The 19,477-nt window shown below is 46.2% G+C and overlaps 1 protein-coding gene across 2 annotated transcripts in view; it reads left to right on the top strand.

Moving 5' to 3' along the window:
* Positions 1–19,477, top strand: part of HEATR1 (HEAT repeat containing 1) — a 1,158,897-nt gene that overhangs the window by 816,428 nt on the left and 322,992 nt on the right. For both annotated transcript variants that reach the window (XM_069607931.1, XM_069607932.1), the window contains exon 28: positions 3,591–3,712. In XM_069607931.1, the coding sequence (XP_069464032.1) occupies positions 3,591–3,712 (122 nt within the window). The remainder of the gene's footprint in view (positions 1–3,590; positions 3,713–19,477) is intronic.

The following is a 19,477-nucleotide window of genomic DNA, read 5'->3' as shown; positions in this document are numbered from 1 at the left end:
TCTTTCAGAGTCAGATTGGAGGCCAAGATGGCAGGCACAAACTGTAGAAAAGGCAGTAGTTCCAATGAAATTCTTCTATAGCAAGTAAGTAATAGTTTTGGTGGGTAAAGGGGGTTGGGGACTCGAGAAGGCTCCCTATGAACGCTCACCAATGTTAGGCCTGGGACGAATGTGTAGGAGTCAACTCCCAAACACAAATCACCACCCTATCCACACAAGAGCAGCACAGCGACTCTAGTATTACCTCAAGTCTCACACTACCTCAGCAATGAAGAAGATGCAGGCAGATGCACTCGCGATTCAGCCGCAACAGGACCCGGTCACCGAATTCTTGGTCTTCAGACAAGACACTGGAAGGGATTTTACAGCAACATTCAAGCGGACAAGCTCCCAGCAAAGGATTCTTTGTTGCTTCTCACGGCTCTGTGGTTTTGGTGCCTTTTCTAGGACAACAGATGAAGAAAGGTTATTGTCCAAATGGATTGGCCTTGCTTTCTCGGTCCAGCACTGTGGTGAGGGCACTTCAAGGAGTGGAATCTTGCCTCTGGAGGTCTGGACGGAGTCCACCAAAGTTTCAGAGAGAAGCGGTCTTCGTAAGATGATGCACTGCACTGAGGCGCAAGGTCCCCAGAGTATTGGCTGTTTGCAGCCCAGGAAGGTCGCAGCTTGTCATGGGATGGCTCGAAATGCAGGTTGTCTCGAGACTGATTGTGCCCACCATTCCAAGGGAAGGGGACTTCCTCTTTGGAGCTCCTCTGTCGCATGGAAGAAAGGGTCAGCACAGCAGCAGTCACTCGGGCATCTCCGGTCGCTCGAAGCAGCTACAGGTGCCTTCTCCTCCTGTTTCTCCTCAGCTTTAGTTCCAATAGTCGACTTGTCTTCAGCCTCTGGATCCAAGCCGTTCACCCAGCAACCCAGCCAATCAGCACTTATGCTACATTCAAACTTTGGAGGGACAGCCAGCCTCCCAGTTGGAACTGGTTCCAGGCAGGCATACCATAAGACAAAGAACTGCCATGTTTCTGACTCCTCCTTTGTTTCCTGTCCTCAGAGACACCCTGAAGCCTCAGCAGGCTTCATAAAGGATTCCCGGCAAAGACCAAAGTCAAACCAGGACCTACCTCACCCACCCAGCATGGCAGAAGGACCAAGAAAGGACACGCACACATGAAATGGCTAAAAAAAAGTCACCATTTGTGGTCAATGGTGACCCTTCTCTGCATTACCACGGCTGTGTGCACAACCTACGGGTAAAAATGACATAAAAGTCGATAGAACACGTCTACTGCCACCAGCCATGATTGTCACTGTAATATAAATGTTACTCCCTCCGAAAATTGCAGGTGAGCCATTAGGTAGATTGCTGTATGTGGACGACCACGTCCTGGTGGACCAGGCACCTATCAGGCTCCAACATCAGCTGGACACGTTACAAATATATGTTAATGCCAATGGCCTAAAAATAAATGCTAAAAAATCCAGAGTGCTGATAATAGAAATATTTCCGAAAAGAGGCAAGGGTAAGAACTGCTGACATCTTAATGGAGAGAAACTACTTAAGGTGAGCTCGATGACGTATCTAGGAATGTGCCTAAATGCTAGTTACATTGATGCTCCCAGGCAGGAAATCTTACGCAGCAAAGTGGTGAATCTATCTTTACAGACAAGGATTCTCTTAAAAAATGTCTGCAAATTTTCAACCTCACCAATTCATCTTATTTTATGGAGGTGGTTCCTATTCTCACCTATGGAGCTGAGGCATTTTTCTCCCTTCCCTTGACTATATGGCCTTTATTGGGGGGCTTGTTTTGGAAGACGATGCTTGGTCTTCTGAGAGGAACTCCAATCCAGGCAATTAGAATGGAACCTGGTTTCACCTCCCTATATGCTACAGTTGTCTGGAAATCATTGAGCCTGTACTGGAAATGTTTCACCAGCACCGCTTCTGAACTTTAAAAAGGTGCAAGCTGCTCTCCAGGAAAGAATGGACGCTACTCTTGATGAATGGAAAACTATAAGTTCAAGCTTCTTGAAGAGCTTGGATTCCATTGAAGATTCTTTGAAAACTACTCCTACTAAAGTAAAGCGCAAGTTGTTTGAGCAAGACTGGCTTAATACTCAGGAGGAGGGAGCAGAACTGAAAGGTTTTGGGAAAATGTGTTTTGAAATTCGCTCCCTAAATTCTCTCCCCAAGTATCTACAAAAATGTCCTAATCCCCATTACCGTCGGTAGTTCCTGCGCTTCAAACTATTTATTTCCAACAAGAGATACCTTGTGTAGTCAGCACAGCAGAACTACTAGCAGGCTCCAACTGCAGACTTTGCACGCAACAGTATTGCAGAGAGACATTGAAACACCTTGTGCTATTTCTTCCAGCAATTGTCGAAGCTAGGGTTAAGTGATTGGGAAACTTTATCAACAAGCAGCCGTTGATTCTGGCTGAGCAATGGTGGTCTAGTTTGATGCAGTGGGAGCAAATTTCTTTGTCATTGGCCTTGATCCATTTCTTAAAGGAAACATTTTTTTCACTTGAACATTTGTAAAATAATGCTCATTAATGTTTGCAATGTAAAACTGGACATCTCTACTTTTTTTTTCTCTCTGGATATCTGTATTTGATATTTTGTGTTTTGAGTTAAACAATGGAAATTTGTTAAAGGTTTTAATTTAAACCATATACCCTAAATACAAAAATATATATAAATGTTACAGGAACAGTGAGAAAGGGGATGCAGTGTAACCCCTCAGCATTCCACATACGGTGGTGTGGACGATCTCACAAAAGAAAAGGTAAGAAGGATAAAAGTATCCCCCTATCCTTGGGAACATTAGTTCACACAAGGAAATTAAGAGAAAATAAAAAAGGCAAGCCCAAGGGGCTTCCCAGCAACACTGCACAGAAAGTGCTGTATGCTGCATAAGCAAATTACAGATGCCATGGAAGCTCCCAAAGACAGAGCAAAAGAATGAGGGAGGGGGTGGGTGGGATTCACACTCACTCGGGATACTGACCAACATATCCAGACGTCCAGCAAAATGTGCTGCGGGGGGTGTCTCGCAGGTGAAGGAGATTTGGCCAAAAATGAAAAATCTACCTAACACTTGTAACTTTGGTACTTAGTTCATAGAGTACTGCTTCGCATCACTGCCCACATTCCTGACCCTTGCAAAAGCATGTTTGATAGTCTTTTTGGATAGAACGGAAGGCAAGGTACAAAGCGATCCTGAGGGGATTGAAATAAGGCTGCAAAGGAGAGGCGTTGATGCTTCATCTTTCGTCTCACAGATGTATTGAATGTATAAATATCAGACTTCTTTTGTATTGTAGTATACAGAACATGGGTCTGTAACCTGCGGCTCTTCTGAGGTTTTGAAATTTGATTCCCAACATCCCTCACCATTGACTATGCTGGCTAGCAATGATGAGACTTGTAGTCCAAAACATTTGGAGACTCAAAGGTTGCAGAACCCTGCCATAGAACATGCAAAATAACATCTTTAATTCTTTATGCTGGATCTTGCAGTCATGGGATAACCTTTACTTCTGACGCATGCATGTGACTGCTATTTTTCTCTTATTCTTTCTCAGATGTGCTTGATGAGGAGAAATTCAACGTGGAGCTGATCGTCCAGTGTGTCCGTTTGTCAGACGTGCCTCAAACACATCACCATGCGCTCCTACTCCTGGGTGCTGCAGCTGCAATGTTTCCTGTAAGTGAGGTTTCAGCTTTACTTCATATGTAGCTCTCGGCGCATTGTTTCTCTGAGAACCCTCTTTTGTCTTTTTCAATAGGGATAGCCCCATTTGAAGTTGGTGCCACATCACCATGCCTAAATCATCTACTTAAGTTTCATGATAATGTTAGAGATCATACTCTGAGCTCTCCTGCTGCCCCAACTATGTGTTTGATGGCTTTGCAAAGAAAGGTTGTCTGTTGTGAAGGGAAGCCCAACCTTAACATGAATGCAGTCTTTGTCTGCAAGTCTATTCATTCCATATCACATTTGGAAGATATTGGTTCTCCGTTCAAACCGCTATAGTGCTCTTCATTTTCCATATCCTTACTTTTGGCCATTGAGTAGGTCAGCATGCGTAGAACTTCTTCTCTTGCTTTACTGTGGGCAGCTGCGGAGGGGCTGGTGTTTTGCCTTCATACGGTTTGATGTCATGCTAGTGCAGCCACGCTCTTCTTCCTTTCAATTTGACAGCTGTGGGGCTCACTTCCTCCACCTCATATGATCCCTCAAAATGGGGCGCGCTCCAAGTTTGTACAAATTTGCGTACCAGCCCCTGGTCCCCTGGGTATAAGAAGCTAGTTCAGTTTAATAAATCTTCTGAATCAATGGGTTGATCGTTGTTGTTGCTTCCGCTTCTTTTTGACCCCTCCCCTGGGTTTTTGACCAGTTGACCTGTTGAGACATGAAAGAAACACTTCCAGTAATTGTTAGGTAATCATGCGTCTCGTCACTGAGTATGTTTGCTACACTATGGCCATCAAATCTTACCCTAGTAGGAGGAGCAAGGGGAATTCTCATACAACGTCCAGTCACCAACACATGTGGAGTTAAATCGTGATCTGAACCAGGCTGATTCCTTAAAGCATACAGAGCAAGGGGATAGGCAGTGTAGCCATCCCTTCTTTAAGGTGATCTTGATTTTTGCAATTCTTTCTTTTAGTTATCTGTTTAATCTCTGACGCCATTCACCTGTGGGTGATAAGTGGAGGAAAACTTGTGCTTAATGCCCAATAAAAGAACTATTTTTTCAAACAACTAATTCACAAAGTGAAGTCCATTGTCAGACCACAGAACCGTGCACACAACCTATCTGGGAAACACCTTGCGTACGAGGAACTTGGAGGCGCACGTGGCATCAGGGTGCATGCATGGATTGTCCTCGATCCACTCTTGAAAAAGGACATACTACGACCAGCTTATATCTGTAGCCTTTGCATGTTTTCAGCATATCCACATAGTCTATTTGTAGGTGCTGAAATGGGCCATTGGGTCTAGGAATTGCTCCTCTCATGGTTTGCAAAGTGTGCTCAGCAGTACATTTCTGGCACGCAATGAAATTTACAGTAAGCTGTGCCACATAACCAATTCAGGGAAAACCATTCTTCTGCAATTTTAACAGCAAGACACTCTCAACTCGTATGCCCTGGGTAGTAAAGCTTCTCCACTACTTCCCTCAATAATTCTAGATGTATAACTGGCTTTCCACTGCTATCCTGTCTCCAAATTGCCTCAGTTGGGGATAACAAACACCCCTGCTTTCTCCATCGATCCTGCTCTTCTTCTGGTGCTCGACCTTGTATCTCAATCGACTGGCCAATAGACAGCATGGGAAAGCCCTCCTTTACTAACATGCATCATTCTGTCATCTGTTTAACACTTTGTATTTCAAAATGAGAAATCGTGGGAAGTGGGCTGCCTTTTTGGCTTCTAAATCTGCGGCTTCGTTTCCGCTGGAGTTTACGTCAGTTCTTTTAGAATACGCTGCACATTTTACGACTGCTAGAGTTAATGGGAGACTTAATGCTTCAATAGGGCTATGCAATAGCACTGCATGTTGAACTGGCGTGTCATCTGCATGCAGGAAGCCCCTCCTTTTCCAATGTGATAACCTATATGTGCAGTTGATGTCACATAGGCAGAGTTAGGGTACACCGTCACTTCCTCATCTTCAAATCTTTGAAGTGCGGTCGTAAACCCCACTAATTCTGCAGCTTGTGCTGAGTAATGCAAAGGCAATCTCGCGCTTGGAGGATAAGTGTCCTAAACGAATGGACACTCGCATCCCCTGCACACTATATTTACTGATATCAGTCAAATCCTGTTGCATTTAATACATTTTAATTCATTTAATTAGGTCACAGCAATGTAATCCTTTCAAATTGTTAACCACAGCTAATTCAAGTTGTAACAAAATTCTAGCAAAGATCTTTAATAAATAAGTTGTACATATGAGGTATTCATGTCATACATCATACATTTAGACATTCAAACAATTAAGAATGAGCTCGACTCGTTTCAGGGATATGAAATCCCTTCATCAGGAGCGTAATCATCAATTTCCTGTAGTTCATATATTTTCTAGCTTCAATTCTAATCTACAAAATAAGACAAAAGGAACTTCTTAGTGTAATGCTTCTAATGTTGAATTTGTACATCCATCGTTAGTGATTTATCTATAGGTTTCACCTTCTGAGTGGATTATCCAGGAAACGTAATGAGGTTCATCCGAGTTATCTAATATCGTATCTGTGTACAGTCTTCAATTACCTCAGCGATTACTAAAGTAAGAATTAATGTCGGTCAAAAGATAGTATTAGGTCTCCATGTATTGTGCAGAGGCGATGGTGATGCAGATATTACCTTTCAACTTCTTACTCAAAGGAATCTTGCGTCCTGTTGGTATCTCCCAGTAATATGTATATGGAGTCTCTTGACAGTGAGGGGTTAAAAGGTTAAAAAAAAGTAGCTAAGTTCTAATGGATGCTAAAACATTATGCCTGTAATGATGAATGTGAAAAGGTACATTACTCCCGAAGGAGTGTGCTTACCGAGAGGTGTTGATGGCAGGTCAGTTGGTAGAAGAGTACTGGACGTGTTATCTATAGGGAGATGGATTGAAGTCAGAACGTGGGTCATGCGAAAAAAAGTCTATTGTCAGAAAAATATAATTCAATCAGTGTAAAATGCTTACCAATAGTATAGTGTTTCACAGGACTCTTGCGGGTTCTGGCGTTCAGATGGTGCGGTTGTAAACAAGTCACTGTTTATGTTGTGAGCATTGACGTAAAGGGGAAGCAATGTCACGATAAGTGGTGTGCCCGTTGCGATGCCTGTCTCAGAGTAGGCGGTCCTTTGTTGAGTTGTAGTCTAAAAAGATTTGTCAGTTGAATAATCTAAAAGTTGTCCTTGTAGCCGAGGTTGTAACAGACTGGCATAGTGTCAGAATCATATATCGTCAAACGACATAGATGAATATACGTCATATGTAAACAAGTTGTCTGAAGGACCCGTGGGTTCTCTAATCTGTGCTTGATTGAATATTAAGGTTGATCAATATGTTTAAGTATCCTTAAGTGTTGTCCAACAAAAATATATATTGAATAGGGGCTTGTTAAATACAAAATGGTCTTAAATTGGTTACATACTATTCACTTTAGCGGTTGGACTCTAGGTAGTAGGTAACTCAAGTGTAATCACGTTCTTGCTATTTAGGTTTGTCAAGTATTGCGCAGTACATTATATCGGACATTGTATTTACCAGACCATATAGAGTATGTAACATTCAATAACTCAGTCCACTGAATGACAATAGTATACAGTATTTGAATACAATTGACAATTCAGAATACAGGCATTCTTATGGGATCGTAATGCTGTCACATATGGAGTGTAAGTCTGTTAAAGTAGTACAGAACAAAAGTAAGCTATCACCTCATTAGGAGATAATTAATTGTTACTGTTAGGCAGAATCCTGTGCAGTGCCCTTGGGGACCACTACACACGATTAAGACTACAGGTGGTGATACAAGTTTTACCTTTGGTACAAGCCTGTACTACTATGTCATAGTGGTAGCAGTGGCGGAGTAGCCAGGCTTATCTCAAGAGTATATGAGCAGTAGCAGAGATTACACAAAGGGACCACAATTACTGTGACTCAAGCAAACACTGACTCAAGGTTTCAGGTAGAAAAATATAAGTACATTTATTTTTAAACCATTCGTTATAAACACAACACTTCTATTAAACTTCAATAAAAACCACTAGTTAAATATACTACAACTAACCAATTCACTTTGTACAGTAAGTCTCAAGGTGTAAGTACCCTGCGTTGGCATGAACCGGTGTTGGGCACAAAAACACGTTACTGCGGATACGATTGTGATCACTTTTTGACAGTTCGGTCTACTAAACAAACGCGTATCCGTGACATGCAATGCTACCGGGGCAAAAACACACTTGGCACCTGAGATACACAGAGGGAGTTGGAGGCAAAAATCACAGCAATATTTTGGTTAGGCAGGCAGAATCAAGAACCACTCAGAGACAGGAGTTCAAAAGTCAAAGGGCCGGAGTCAGGGTCGAAAGACACGAGGGCCAGTTGCCGAAGATCACACGCTCTAACAGTTCACGATTCAACGGAGCCAAAAGTACTAAACAAACGCGTATCCGTGACATGCAATGCTACCGGGGCAAAAACACACTTGGCACCTGAGATACACAGAGGGAGTTGGAGGCAAAAATCACAGCAATATTTTGGTTAGGCAGGCAGAATCAAGAACCACTCAGAGACAGGAGTTCAAAAGTCAAAGGGCCGGAGTCAGGGTCGAAAGACACGAGGGCCAGTTGCCGAAGATCACACGCTCTAACAGTTCACGATTCAACGGAGCCAAAAGTACTTCGATATTGTCAATGTTCGGAAGCAAAAGTTATAAGAAGGAGGGAAGACAAGGTCAAGCCATGGAAATTGAGAAAAAGGGATTCGCCCAGTTTCCTCAACAGAACACAGTACCTTGTTCCAATGGTGCAGCTGGTGCCCTGGCAGTTGTTCCTGTTGGTTTCCCGCAGACCCACAATTCCTGGAGATTCGTCGAGAAGGATGATGTCTGAAGGGGGTCTGCACCACACAGGGATGAGGCCGGCAGCAGCAACACAGAATAAAAGGTGCACTCCTTCAAAACAGGAGAGGCTCTTCAGGTGCCTATCCGGACCACTACAGCAGTGTGCAGCGATTTCGACCACGGAAGAGGATCCTCTCGCTGTAGAAGATGAGCTGGTTATCCCCACCAAGCTCAAGGGAAGAAGACTCCGGTCTGGATCTTCTCTGAGTCGTTGAAGGGCAGATAGCTCAGGCCTGCAGCAGGGCTTCACCGGGATGGGGTAGTTGCAGCAGCCGTCATTATCTCTGCTTCTCTTCGGTTCTTTGTAGTTCCAGTGGACTCTCTGACTTCTAGCCCAAGAGACCTGCCTTTTATGCGAAAAACCCCCATTCACACAGCCTGGCTGTTGTCCAGCGCAGACAACTACCCTGGCCAATCATGACAAAGTGCGACTTGGGTTTCCTAGGATACCCTATGCAGGGGGTGACTACACCCCTCCCTCACATTCAGCCCACCTAGACACCCAGGCGCCTTGAGGAGGGCTTCTGGGCAGAAGCCCGCCAAAAGACAGTGAACAAAGATGGCGAACTTAGTTTGCCGCGCAAAGTAAAACACAGGATGGACTTTAACAAAAAGAAATGGTGAATACACCCAACCGGAGCCTAAAGAAAGACGATTTTGTCAAGCGGGTTTATGTTCGAGGCTAATATAATAGCCAAGAACAGTACCACCTTTATCTAATATAATCGCGGTAGAAAAATCAGGGTAGATACCACTGCCACCAGCCAAGTCTAAATGTTAAAAGAGCGAAACAATGCTCTAGGAGGTACAGATAAAAAAGAGATACGAGTTAACCCTTTCCAGTACTCCATGGAAGATGGGGTGTACTGGATCTGTGGTAGATTGAAGTAAAGTTAATGGTAACTTTACCCTTTTCTGGGGGACAGTTGTCGCCTCAGAAATGGAGTCGAGGGAAGTCTCAAAGACAACCCTGTGCCACGGCACTGAAGGTGCTGTGTGACACACAAAGAAGGGGGCTACTGAAGTGGTGTACATCAGAGTCCACAATCACAAAAAGAGATGGAAACACATAGCAAAACACAGGTAAGAGCGGGGGAAAAGCTCTCACTCTTACCAGGTGGAAAAAATAAACTCCAGAAGTCCAGCAAAGCTGCTGGGGGACTCACTAGGTGAGGAAAATTAGCCATAAATGAGAATTCTCCCTAACAGTTACACTTGTGAGTATCTAACAGCATAGGTAACCTTACATGCAGTACTAATTGTTCATGGTGTTCACTGAAGTAATAGATTGTGGATTGACATCACATTCCTAACGGCCACAATAGATGTACTACAATGCATGAAATTTATCAACTCCTCTATAGTAAATTATAGTCTGTAACTTATATAGTGTGTACATTGATCCTACCTCCTTTGAGGAGCCCTCTTAGGACGAGCCAGACAGGATTAAGGCGCTCATCAAGCTCTGCAAAAACAAGGGGACAACCTAGCCCATCAAGGCCAAAGCTCCGTCCCGGAGACCGTTGACTCCGATGTGGGAAGTGCCTCTGCATACTGATACAGGCACGGACATGGCATCGACCCATACGGATCAATATGACGATTATGTGCCGGCTGATGGTGAGCCTCTGGGTACGGATGAACCCACCAGGGCTTTGCTCCCTGAAGAGGTGGGCTCATTTCATAGCATTCTGTCAAGGACCTCTGCCCTGTTCAACTTGGTCCTGGGGCAAAAGAAGAAAGGGTTCCTTTTTCAGCACTGGGAGTCTTTGCAGAAGACGGTTATGTCACGTCTGCTACTAGACTGTTTGGGAAGAATGGTTGGAGCTGCTGAAAACGCAAACGCCGACCCTCCCAAAAGAGATAGGCTAAATAAGAAATATAGGCTGCTGTATTCGGCCCCCAGCTGCCTGAGATTGCGCCTTCTCCAGACTCCCTGGTGTCTGTTGCAACCCAGAAGCACACAGTGAACCAGTCATCCTCTTCCGTGGTGCCTCCGGACTCGGAGGGGAAGAAGCTGGATGTGGTGGGGAAGCACATCATTTACACATGCTTCCCCCATCAAATCCGCTAATGCTCTAGCCATCCTGTCCTGTTATGATCAGGAACTCTGGTACTAGCTCGGGCTGATCCTGGACTTCCTGCCAGAGGACAAGAAGGCTGATGCCCTGGTCCTATTCCAAGAGGGTGAGGTGGCCTCAGATCATGCCATCACAGTCAAAGGTCACACCCACATCAAAGGTTGCATACTAGACTGTCTAGCGGATCACAACTGTGGTGCGGACATCAGCTCAAACACCCCTCGCCCCTGGACTGACCACCACCTTCTGCACTTCCTCATAGCGGCCAAAATACCTGTGCAACAAAACCCAAAGCCTACCACCTTAGCTAGATCCAAAAAAATCCTCACCAAAGATAGAATCCTCACCCTTCTTGAAGCATCAGCCCTTGCACGACCTCTACCCAATAATCCCACAGAACTGGTTAATCTCTACAACTCTGTCATCAAAGAGGTAGTCGACATCATCGCCCCTCTAGAAAGTAAACCAAACACTCCAACTCTTGGTACAATCAAGACCTACTTGACTTAAAAGCTCTAAAAAGACGAGCCTTGAAGAGCTGGCAATCCAGCCCCTCCACCCTTGCAAGAGAGTCACATCAATCGCTAAACAGTATAAAAATGCCATCGCCACAGCTAAAGCCACTGCCTACAACTCCAGAATTAACAATGCAAAATCACAATCCAAGGAATTATTTGCCATTTTCAATGAACTAATTATTCCCCCCACGTCTACACATCAGACCGTAAAGAATGAAAAATGGTGTAACAACATCCAACACGCTATGTTAGACGAGATCAACCTAAAACCAACCTCAACAGCCTATCCAAAGCCTCACCTGCAACACAGACTGGCACCAAGCCACAAACCCCCGTCGCAGACTCAAATCACCCCACACCCTTTACCTTCAGTAACCATCCCTGAAGTCATACGAATCGTAAAGAACCTTAAATCCTCGCTATGCAAAAGCGATATTTGCCCTGATAACATCATCAAGGACTGTGCTGTATCCTTAGCACCTTTCTTTACAGCCTTTATTAATGCTTCACTTACCTCGGGCACCGTACCCTCTTCCCTTAAAGTGTGGGTTCGTCCACTGCTAAAAAAGCCCACACTTGACCCAGACTCCCCCAACAATTACAGACCGATCACCACTGTGCCATTCCTTCTGAAAATTCTTGATAAAGCGGCTTACCTGCTGATACAAGCCTACCTGGAATCGCACAACATCCTGGGCAAGAGGCAATCTGGGTTTCGCCCACGGCACGGCACAGAATCAGCCTTGCTAGATTTAAAAAATCAGCTCCTAGAAAACATGGACAAAGGTAATGCTTTGCTTCTCCTGCTCCTCGATTTATCAGCAGCGTTCGACTTAGTCAACCACAAAACGCTAGGAAACCACCTCATGAACTCTGCCCACTTCTCCCACGAAGCCACCACATGGATAATTTCCTTCCTAGAGGGCCGTGCCAAGGGGGTCTTCTCAGGCCAGGCATCGGCCGCTCCCTCGCCCATCAGCTGTGGAGTGCCTCAAGGATCATGCAACTCGCCAACCCTCTACAACCTCTTCACCCTACCATTATTTAATGACTTGGAATGTCTGGGTATAACGTTCACCAATTATGCCGATGACACACAAATCCTTCTCCCTCTATCTGGTGACTACGAGAAAGACCTCAGAACACTACAAAAGACCTATGCAATCATCCAGGCTTGGATGGCGGCAAACGGCCTATGCCTTAACAGGGATAAAATGGAACTCCTAATTGTAGGCCTCGAGGAAACCTTAAAAAAACTTGACACCAAACACAGCAATTTCAGCATCGAAAACACTGTCATCCCAGTCTTGACTGCAGTAAAAACACTCGTCTTTCTTGACACCACCCTCTCCATGAATAGACAAGTTAGCTACATCTCCTCACCAGCAGCTCACAGCACTAAAATCATCAATGTGGTAAAACCCTACCTCTCAGCCAAGAACTGTCTCAACGTTGCCAGAGCCACCATAGGAGCCAAACTGGACTACTGCAATGTCCTCCTACTAGGTACGTCTGGCAAGAACATAACAGGTTACAAATTGCACAAAATAATGCTCTCCGAGCTGCTCTCAGTATCCCCAGGAGAGCGAATATCGCCCACGCCAGACAAGATGCCCACTGGCTCCCTATCAAAGAACGCATATTGTTCAAGGCGCTCACAATCACACACAGATGTCTCTCCCATTCGGCGCCCCGGTACCTAGCAGATTGAATACACCCTGCACAATCACTCAGACGCAAGCGAGAACTCTACTCTGACCAACTTGCGGACCATGTCTTTAACAGAGCCAAAGCCGGTGACACAAGCTTTGAAGTATTGGCACCAAAATCTTGGAACTTACTACCTCCCAAATTCAGGAAAGAAACATCACTCCTAACCTTTAGAAAGGCTCTGAAAACCATACTATTCAAATAACTGTTTGTTCCACTGTAACCAAGGAACTTGACTATTGACTAATCTGTATGACCCTGTACTAAGAACTGTATGCTGTTTTTGCCTGCACCCAAGTGAATATACTGTAACAGCGCCACGATGCCTTAGGGCAGCTGCGCGCTTTATAAATGGAAATAAATAAATGAATAGTGGCACTGCTGAATATTGCAGGCTCTGGCTTCCACCAGATGGGCAATGGAGTAGCCCTGCAATGCCAAGGTTGGCTGAAGGTTACAGACCTCAGGTTGGATGTGCAGTTCAAGCAGGTGGATATGCCTTTTGATGGGAACAATTTGTTCGGCAAGGTGGTGGACGAAACACTCCAATCGTTTAAGACCGACACAGAGACTGCAGTCCTGGTGACATTGAGGCAGTGAACATCTTCGTCCTTGCATTCCTAAAGAGGGAAATCGGGCAAATCCTCTAAGGGATACTCTGCACCCTATCGCCATCCCTCCCGTTCTACCACCCAGGAGGCCTACATAACCTTACCATAACACAAACCTTCAGCAGTGGAGGGCAGTGTGGTCGTCGCATGCAGGCCAGGAGGCAGACACCAAAGCAGGCCTCAACCGCCCATGGGTCCTGACCCACACTTTCACACCACATTGGCCGGCCGGTTGGCGAATTTTGTCAACAAGTCGAAGACCATCACCACAGAAAAATGTGTGCTGGATGTTCATCATCAGGGGTACACCTTGGAATTCCAATGCAGTTGTCCTCGAATTACTCCTGTGGCGCGTAAAGTACTACACATGGCTCAACTGCTGCAGGAGCTCCAGGCTATGTTAAGAAAGAGGGGGTGATGGAGCCCGTTCCCCAAGCTCCTCCGGGGCTCCTTGTGTACTCCAGGTACTTTCTGGTACAGAAGAAGTCAAGATGGTGGTGGCCAATCCTAGACTTAAGACACCTCCAGTACTTGAAACTGAAATTCCAGAAGTTCAGGATGGTCACGTTGCAGCATATGCTTGGACAGCTGGAGGAAGGGAATATCCTGGCAACTTTGGACCTGGAGGCCGCCTACTTTGATGTCTCCATCCATGCAAAACATGGGAAGTTCCTGCGGTTTGTGGTCCAGGAACGACACTATCAGTTCTAGGCCCTGCCCTTTGGTCTGAAGTCAGCGCTGAGGGTGTTCACAAAGTGTTTGGCTCCGGGGCCAGTGCATCTGCCCCTCAAGGGGATCCACGGCTTCTCTTATCTAGACTGGCTGATCCGCTCCCATACGCTGGCAATCCAGCACACCACAGAGACCATTCGGCTTCTGGAGAATTAGTAGATTTCTCCATCAGCTATCCGAATGTTTGCATGGGACCATTGCAGAACGCTCCTCCTGGGTGCCCGCCTCAACACAGTTGCATACTTTCCGACCCCGTCGGAGTAGAGGGTGACGGCCATCCTGGGGAAAGTACAGCACCTGTCGTCGGCACGCAACGCAACAGTATGAGTCAAGTCGTTGTTGGGCATGATGTCCTCCTGTATCCATCTCGTCCTGCTGTACAAACTTCAGATGAGACCTCTTCAGGAGTTTCTGGATGCACGGTGGCTGCAGATCACATGGAAGGATAAGGTTGTTATGATCCCAGAGTTCCGACAAGCGCTGCAATGGTGGGGTGTGCGTCCATTCCAGGCAAGGGTCACCACGGATGCCCCCCTGGTAGGGTGGGGTGCCCACACTGGATAGTCCCACGCAAGAGGCCTCTGGCTCCCGGAAGAAAAGACCTTCACATCAACGTCCTGGATCTCCGGGCAGTCTTCTGCTCCCTCAAGTTGTTCTTACCTCAGCTGAAGGGGAGGGTGGTGCGCATCTTCACGGACAACACCACAACCATGTTCTACATCCGGAGGCAGGACAGAACACGCTCTCCCGCGCTTTCCCTGGAGGACCAGGTTCTGTGGTGCTGGGCCATGCTTTAAGGCATGTTCCTCGCATCCTTTCACTTGACAGGCATCAAGAACACCATCACAGACTCGCTCAGAAGAGAGCTGCAGTCCTGCCACGAATGGGAGCCTAAGCAAGTGCCAGTGGCTCATCTCTTCAGCAAGTGTGATTGTCCCCAAATCAACGTCTTCGCGACAGCGACCAACTCCAAGTGCCAGAAGTTCACCAGCAGGTTCCCTGAGCCTGGGGGGGATGCCTTCTCGTTCCCATGGGAGGGTCTCTCCCTGTACGCCTTCCCGCCAATTCTGCTTCTGCTACGTGTGATCAACACACTGGGATGTTGTCATTGCAGGATGATACTCATCGCTCAAGCATGGCCATGCCAGATCTGGTAACCGGACTGCTCCGTCTGTCAGTGGCTCTGTCCAACCTTCACTTCCCGACCTTCTTGCCAGAGAGGATGGAATACTGCACCACGACCCAGCGTCGCAGAGCCTCACGACCTGGCTCCTGCAATCCTAGAGTTTAGACATTACGCCCTCCCAACACCAAGGCATCCTCTATGCTGTCATGCTACAGTCACAAGTGGAAGCAATTCACAGCGTGGTACAGGACTCGCATTACACCGTCGCAAGCCACGTCTACACAGCTCCTTCCGTATCTGCTTTTCCTGGCCAAGGCTGGCCTGGCTCATGCCTCGATCAAGGTGCATCTGGCTGCCATATCCTGTTACACCAGGATGCCTCGTAAGGCTTCTCTGTGGTCGCACAGGCTCACCAAGGCCTCTTGAGGAATTTTGCACCTGTGAGGGCTCCTGCTCCAGATTGGGAGCTCAACGTCATCTTGACTAAGCTCATGGTGGCCCCTTTTGAACCAATATATCGGCCCCTTTGAAGTTTCTCTCGTGGAAGACTGCTTTCCTCGTGGCAATCACCTCAGCCAGGTGGGTCGGGGAGATCCGGCCCTTTCTTGCAAGCAGCCGTACTTGTCTTTCTACACTACGAGGGTGGTGTTGCAAACCCACCCTACCTTTATGCTGAACGTTCTGTCGGAATTTCACCTCAACAAACCTGCTTCTGCCAGTTTTCTTCCCAAACCCTTCTATGCCGATGGAAGGTAATTTGCATTAGCTGGACGTTGCTCATGCCTTGAAGTTTTATGTGGAACTGGCAAGATTGTATGTAGTAACCCTGTGGGAGACTATTTCCAAAAGGACAAGGCTGGTGTAGACACCCAACTATTGGTATAGGTTTGTACTACACAAGTTGGTAGAGTGAATGAGCAACCAGACCCATCTCAAGAGGGGTCATTGTGAGCTGTAGAGCTAGAGGTTCATAAATACAAGTAGTCAAATAACACTTACACTCCAAGCTTTCTAGTAAAATAATTAACAGTCTGTTTTAAGTAAGCCTTCTTTGGAAAGGGCAATTGGCAACAATAAAATGTACTTCAAAAAATACTTCCTCAGATTTAAGTTCAAGCAAGTAGATACCCTTTTGGGATGTCACACACACTTCCTACTCCCTGAGGTGACTTCAATAGCTAGGACACTGTCGACATTGATATATCACTTTTAACACTTAAATGCAATACTGAGTTTGTGAAAAAGGAAACAAAGATTAGGGAATGATAAAGGGTTAACAGTACTCAGAACAAGTGAATACTTTGCAATCTTCCCAATGCAGTGTAGATTAACCCTTGCCCAGCAATACAAGTAACTAATGCACCACCTATGAGGGACAGTTAAACACAGTCAATGAGTCGAAAGTGTCTTCAGGGAGCCAGGACAGCCAAAGTCAATTGAACAAAGTCTAGAGGAGCTGAGGCACTTCTTGTAGATAGCACAACAGTGTTACACAATGTTATATAGAGAGTTTGTAGAAAAGAATCACTGTGGGGCCACAAGCTGCAAGGCTTGTGAATTCAAAGCTGAAATCAACTCTGCAGAAAAAGCAGCTACTGTAAGTCTCCAATGAGACAGACAAGCTACAAACCAAAAAGGTAAGTACCCCTTTAGACAAGATAGTACCTTAGGTTGGAAGAAGTGGATCCAGCTGGTTTCTGTTCAGATGGCTGTCCTGCAGTTTCTGGGTTCCTGGGCCTCAGTCGTGGAGACAAGAGGGAGGATGTCTGGAGGACTTGAAGGTAAGTGGCGGTAGCGGCAAAGGGCTCTTTCCAAATCAGTGACACTTCGCGGTTTCAGCTACCGGTCAATAGCACCACTGCCATTCCTGGACTCTTGATGGGATCTGCTTCCTTCTTGGGTCCAGCACTCTGTTGAGGTGGCTCAGGCTTGGGTCGTCCTGCGTCGAGATGGTCCTCTGGAGCTTCCTGAAGGTCTGGTCTGCTTAAAGTCGATGCACTCGTTTCTGGAGGTTCTGACCCCTGGCACTCGGTTCCAGCAGCGCAAGGAAGTACTGCCAGCAGAGAAAGGGTCAGTTCCGGGCTTCTCTAGACAATGCGAACATTGGAGCTTCAGCACTGCATAGGGCTTCACCAGGCAAACCAGCGGTCCAGGAGGGTGCGGCAAGCTTCTCTTCTAGTTTCTTTCTTTGGTTCCTCCATCTAATGGTCGACTCTGCCTTCTGTTTGCAAGACCTCGCCTTTTAAGCAGGTTTCTCCCATTCATTCGTAGCCTAGCTGTCACTCCCACAGTAGGGTGGCTGTCCTCGGGTGCATTCATGTAACCAAGGAGATTAAGCACAGGGAGTTTCGAGCACCTCCCTCGCTTCCTGCCCTGCCAGACACGTTGTAGCCAGAGGCGGGTTTCAGCACTGAAGCCGCCAAAGACAAAACTTATAAAGGGACAAAACCTGGTTTGGCGTGCAGAGTAAAACCCAAGAGAGCCCTCACAAGCAAGAAATGGCGAAAAAAGAATGGGCCATTTTGACAAAATGGGCACCCATGGGTGCAATACTGCAGCTGCGAATATGCCCTGCGGTAAAAACGCACAATGGTAGGAAAATTAAACCACTGCCCCCAGCCATTAATTGTAGTGAGAGTAACATTAAAAATGTTACATGAGAAAGTAGAAAAAAGGGGATACTAAGGAACCCCCCCCCCCAGTACTTCCACATAAAATGTGGTGTGCTGGACCTACATAGGAAAAGCAGGTAAGTAAAGTCAATTTCACTTTGCTACCGTTAGGAACAGTAGTTTACCCAATGCATTGTCATTGCCTGGACAGCTGACCTCTTCCAGACTGGCTGAGAGCTCATTCACCCAGAGCCATCGCAGCAATGACTGCATTTCTCTCTGGTGTTTGCCCTGCTCTACATCTGCAGGGTGGCTATGTGGATGTCCACTCGCACCTTCACGAGATTCTACTGTGTCGACAGGGATTGCAGGGAGGAGTCCCGAGTTGGCCAAGCGGTGCTACGCAACCTGTTTGTTTGAGTTTAGTCTGTTCTAGGGGTAAGTGTATTACTTCTGTTGAGCCTTGCCACCTCCCGTGGTTGTGTATATCTACTGCTGTGTAATCGTATTGATGAACATGTGAATCCATGCCAGACCCCTTGCTGGATAAGCAACAAGTTACTTATCTTTAACTCATGTTCTCCAGCATGGGTCTAGCATGGATTCACAGGCAAATCCTCCCTCCTTCCCCTCTGTGGCTCTTCTTGGGTCATACCGCCACTTTACGTTCTCTACTAAATTTGAAGATGGTCACCGGGGGTGGAGCTTATGGAGATGACCATCATTGAATGGGGGCAGTATGAGCAAAAGGACAGATTGGTTATAGAGTAGAATACAGTTTTCAGGATAAAGCGAAACTGTTTTTCTTTTCCCAAGGATTTCCAGCCTGGCGACGGGGAATATTCATGAGCGTTCGACAGACACATGCTGGCGAACATGAGTTACAGGTAAGTAACGTATTCCTTTTAGTATTGTTACAGACATTCTGCGCAAAGTAAACCTAAACATGTTATTATATGGGACTACTGGCACATATAGGTGCAGCCAGCATGAAAATGGCATATATTGTGGGGAAAGGCATGGAAATGTGTTGGGGAAACGCTGCTGCTGTTGTTGCTGTGCACTGTTGGTGACTTGCATCTACTGGATTTGTTCATGCGTTAACCTACAAAACGTATTGCAAACTGTTTCTTTTTACCCAATTTGTCACAAAGTGTGCTGTATCATGCAGTTTTAACCCATTAATGAAAAAAAAAATTCCAGAAACCCCATCCCAGCTGAAAACCTCTTTAGTCGATTATATACTTGCATCTTTCACCTGGCACAGTGCACGTTTGTCCCTGCTGCAGCATGATCTTAATTGGCATTGCACACAAGTGGTGGTCTGGCAGCTCAGAGTGTTAGAAATCCCATGCTTTGTTGAGGTGCTTGAGGGGGGGCACCTCAGCATTACTCGCTTTGGGGGGGCCCCCCAATGTTGTGTTAAGCTACTGACTCCAAGTGTGTAAGG

This window comes from Ambystoma mexicanum, chromosome 4q, assembly GCF_040938575.1.
Source record: "Ambystoma mexicanum isolate Mex_15411 chromosome 4q, UKY_AmexF1_1, whole genome shotgun sequence".
Classification (NCBI taxonomy): Eukaryota; Metazoa; Chordata; class Amphibia; order Caudata; family Ambystomatidae; genus Ambystoma; species Ambystoma mexicanum.
Note: the sequence above shows the minus strand (reverse complement) of the source record. Positions and strands in the feature narration are given on the sequence as shown.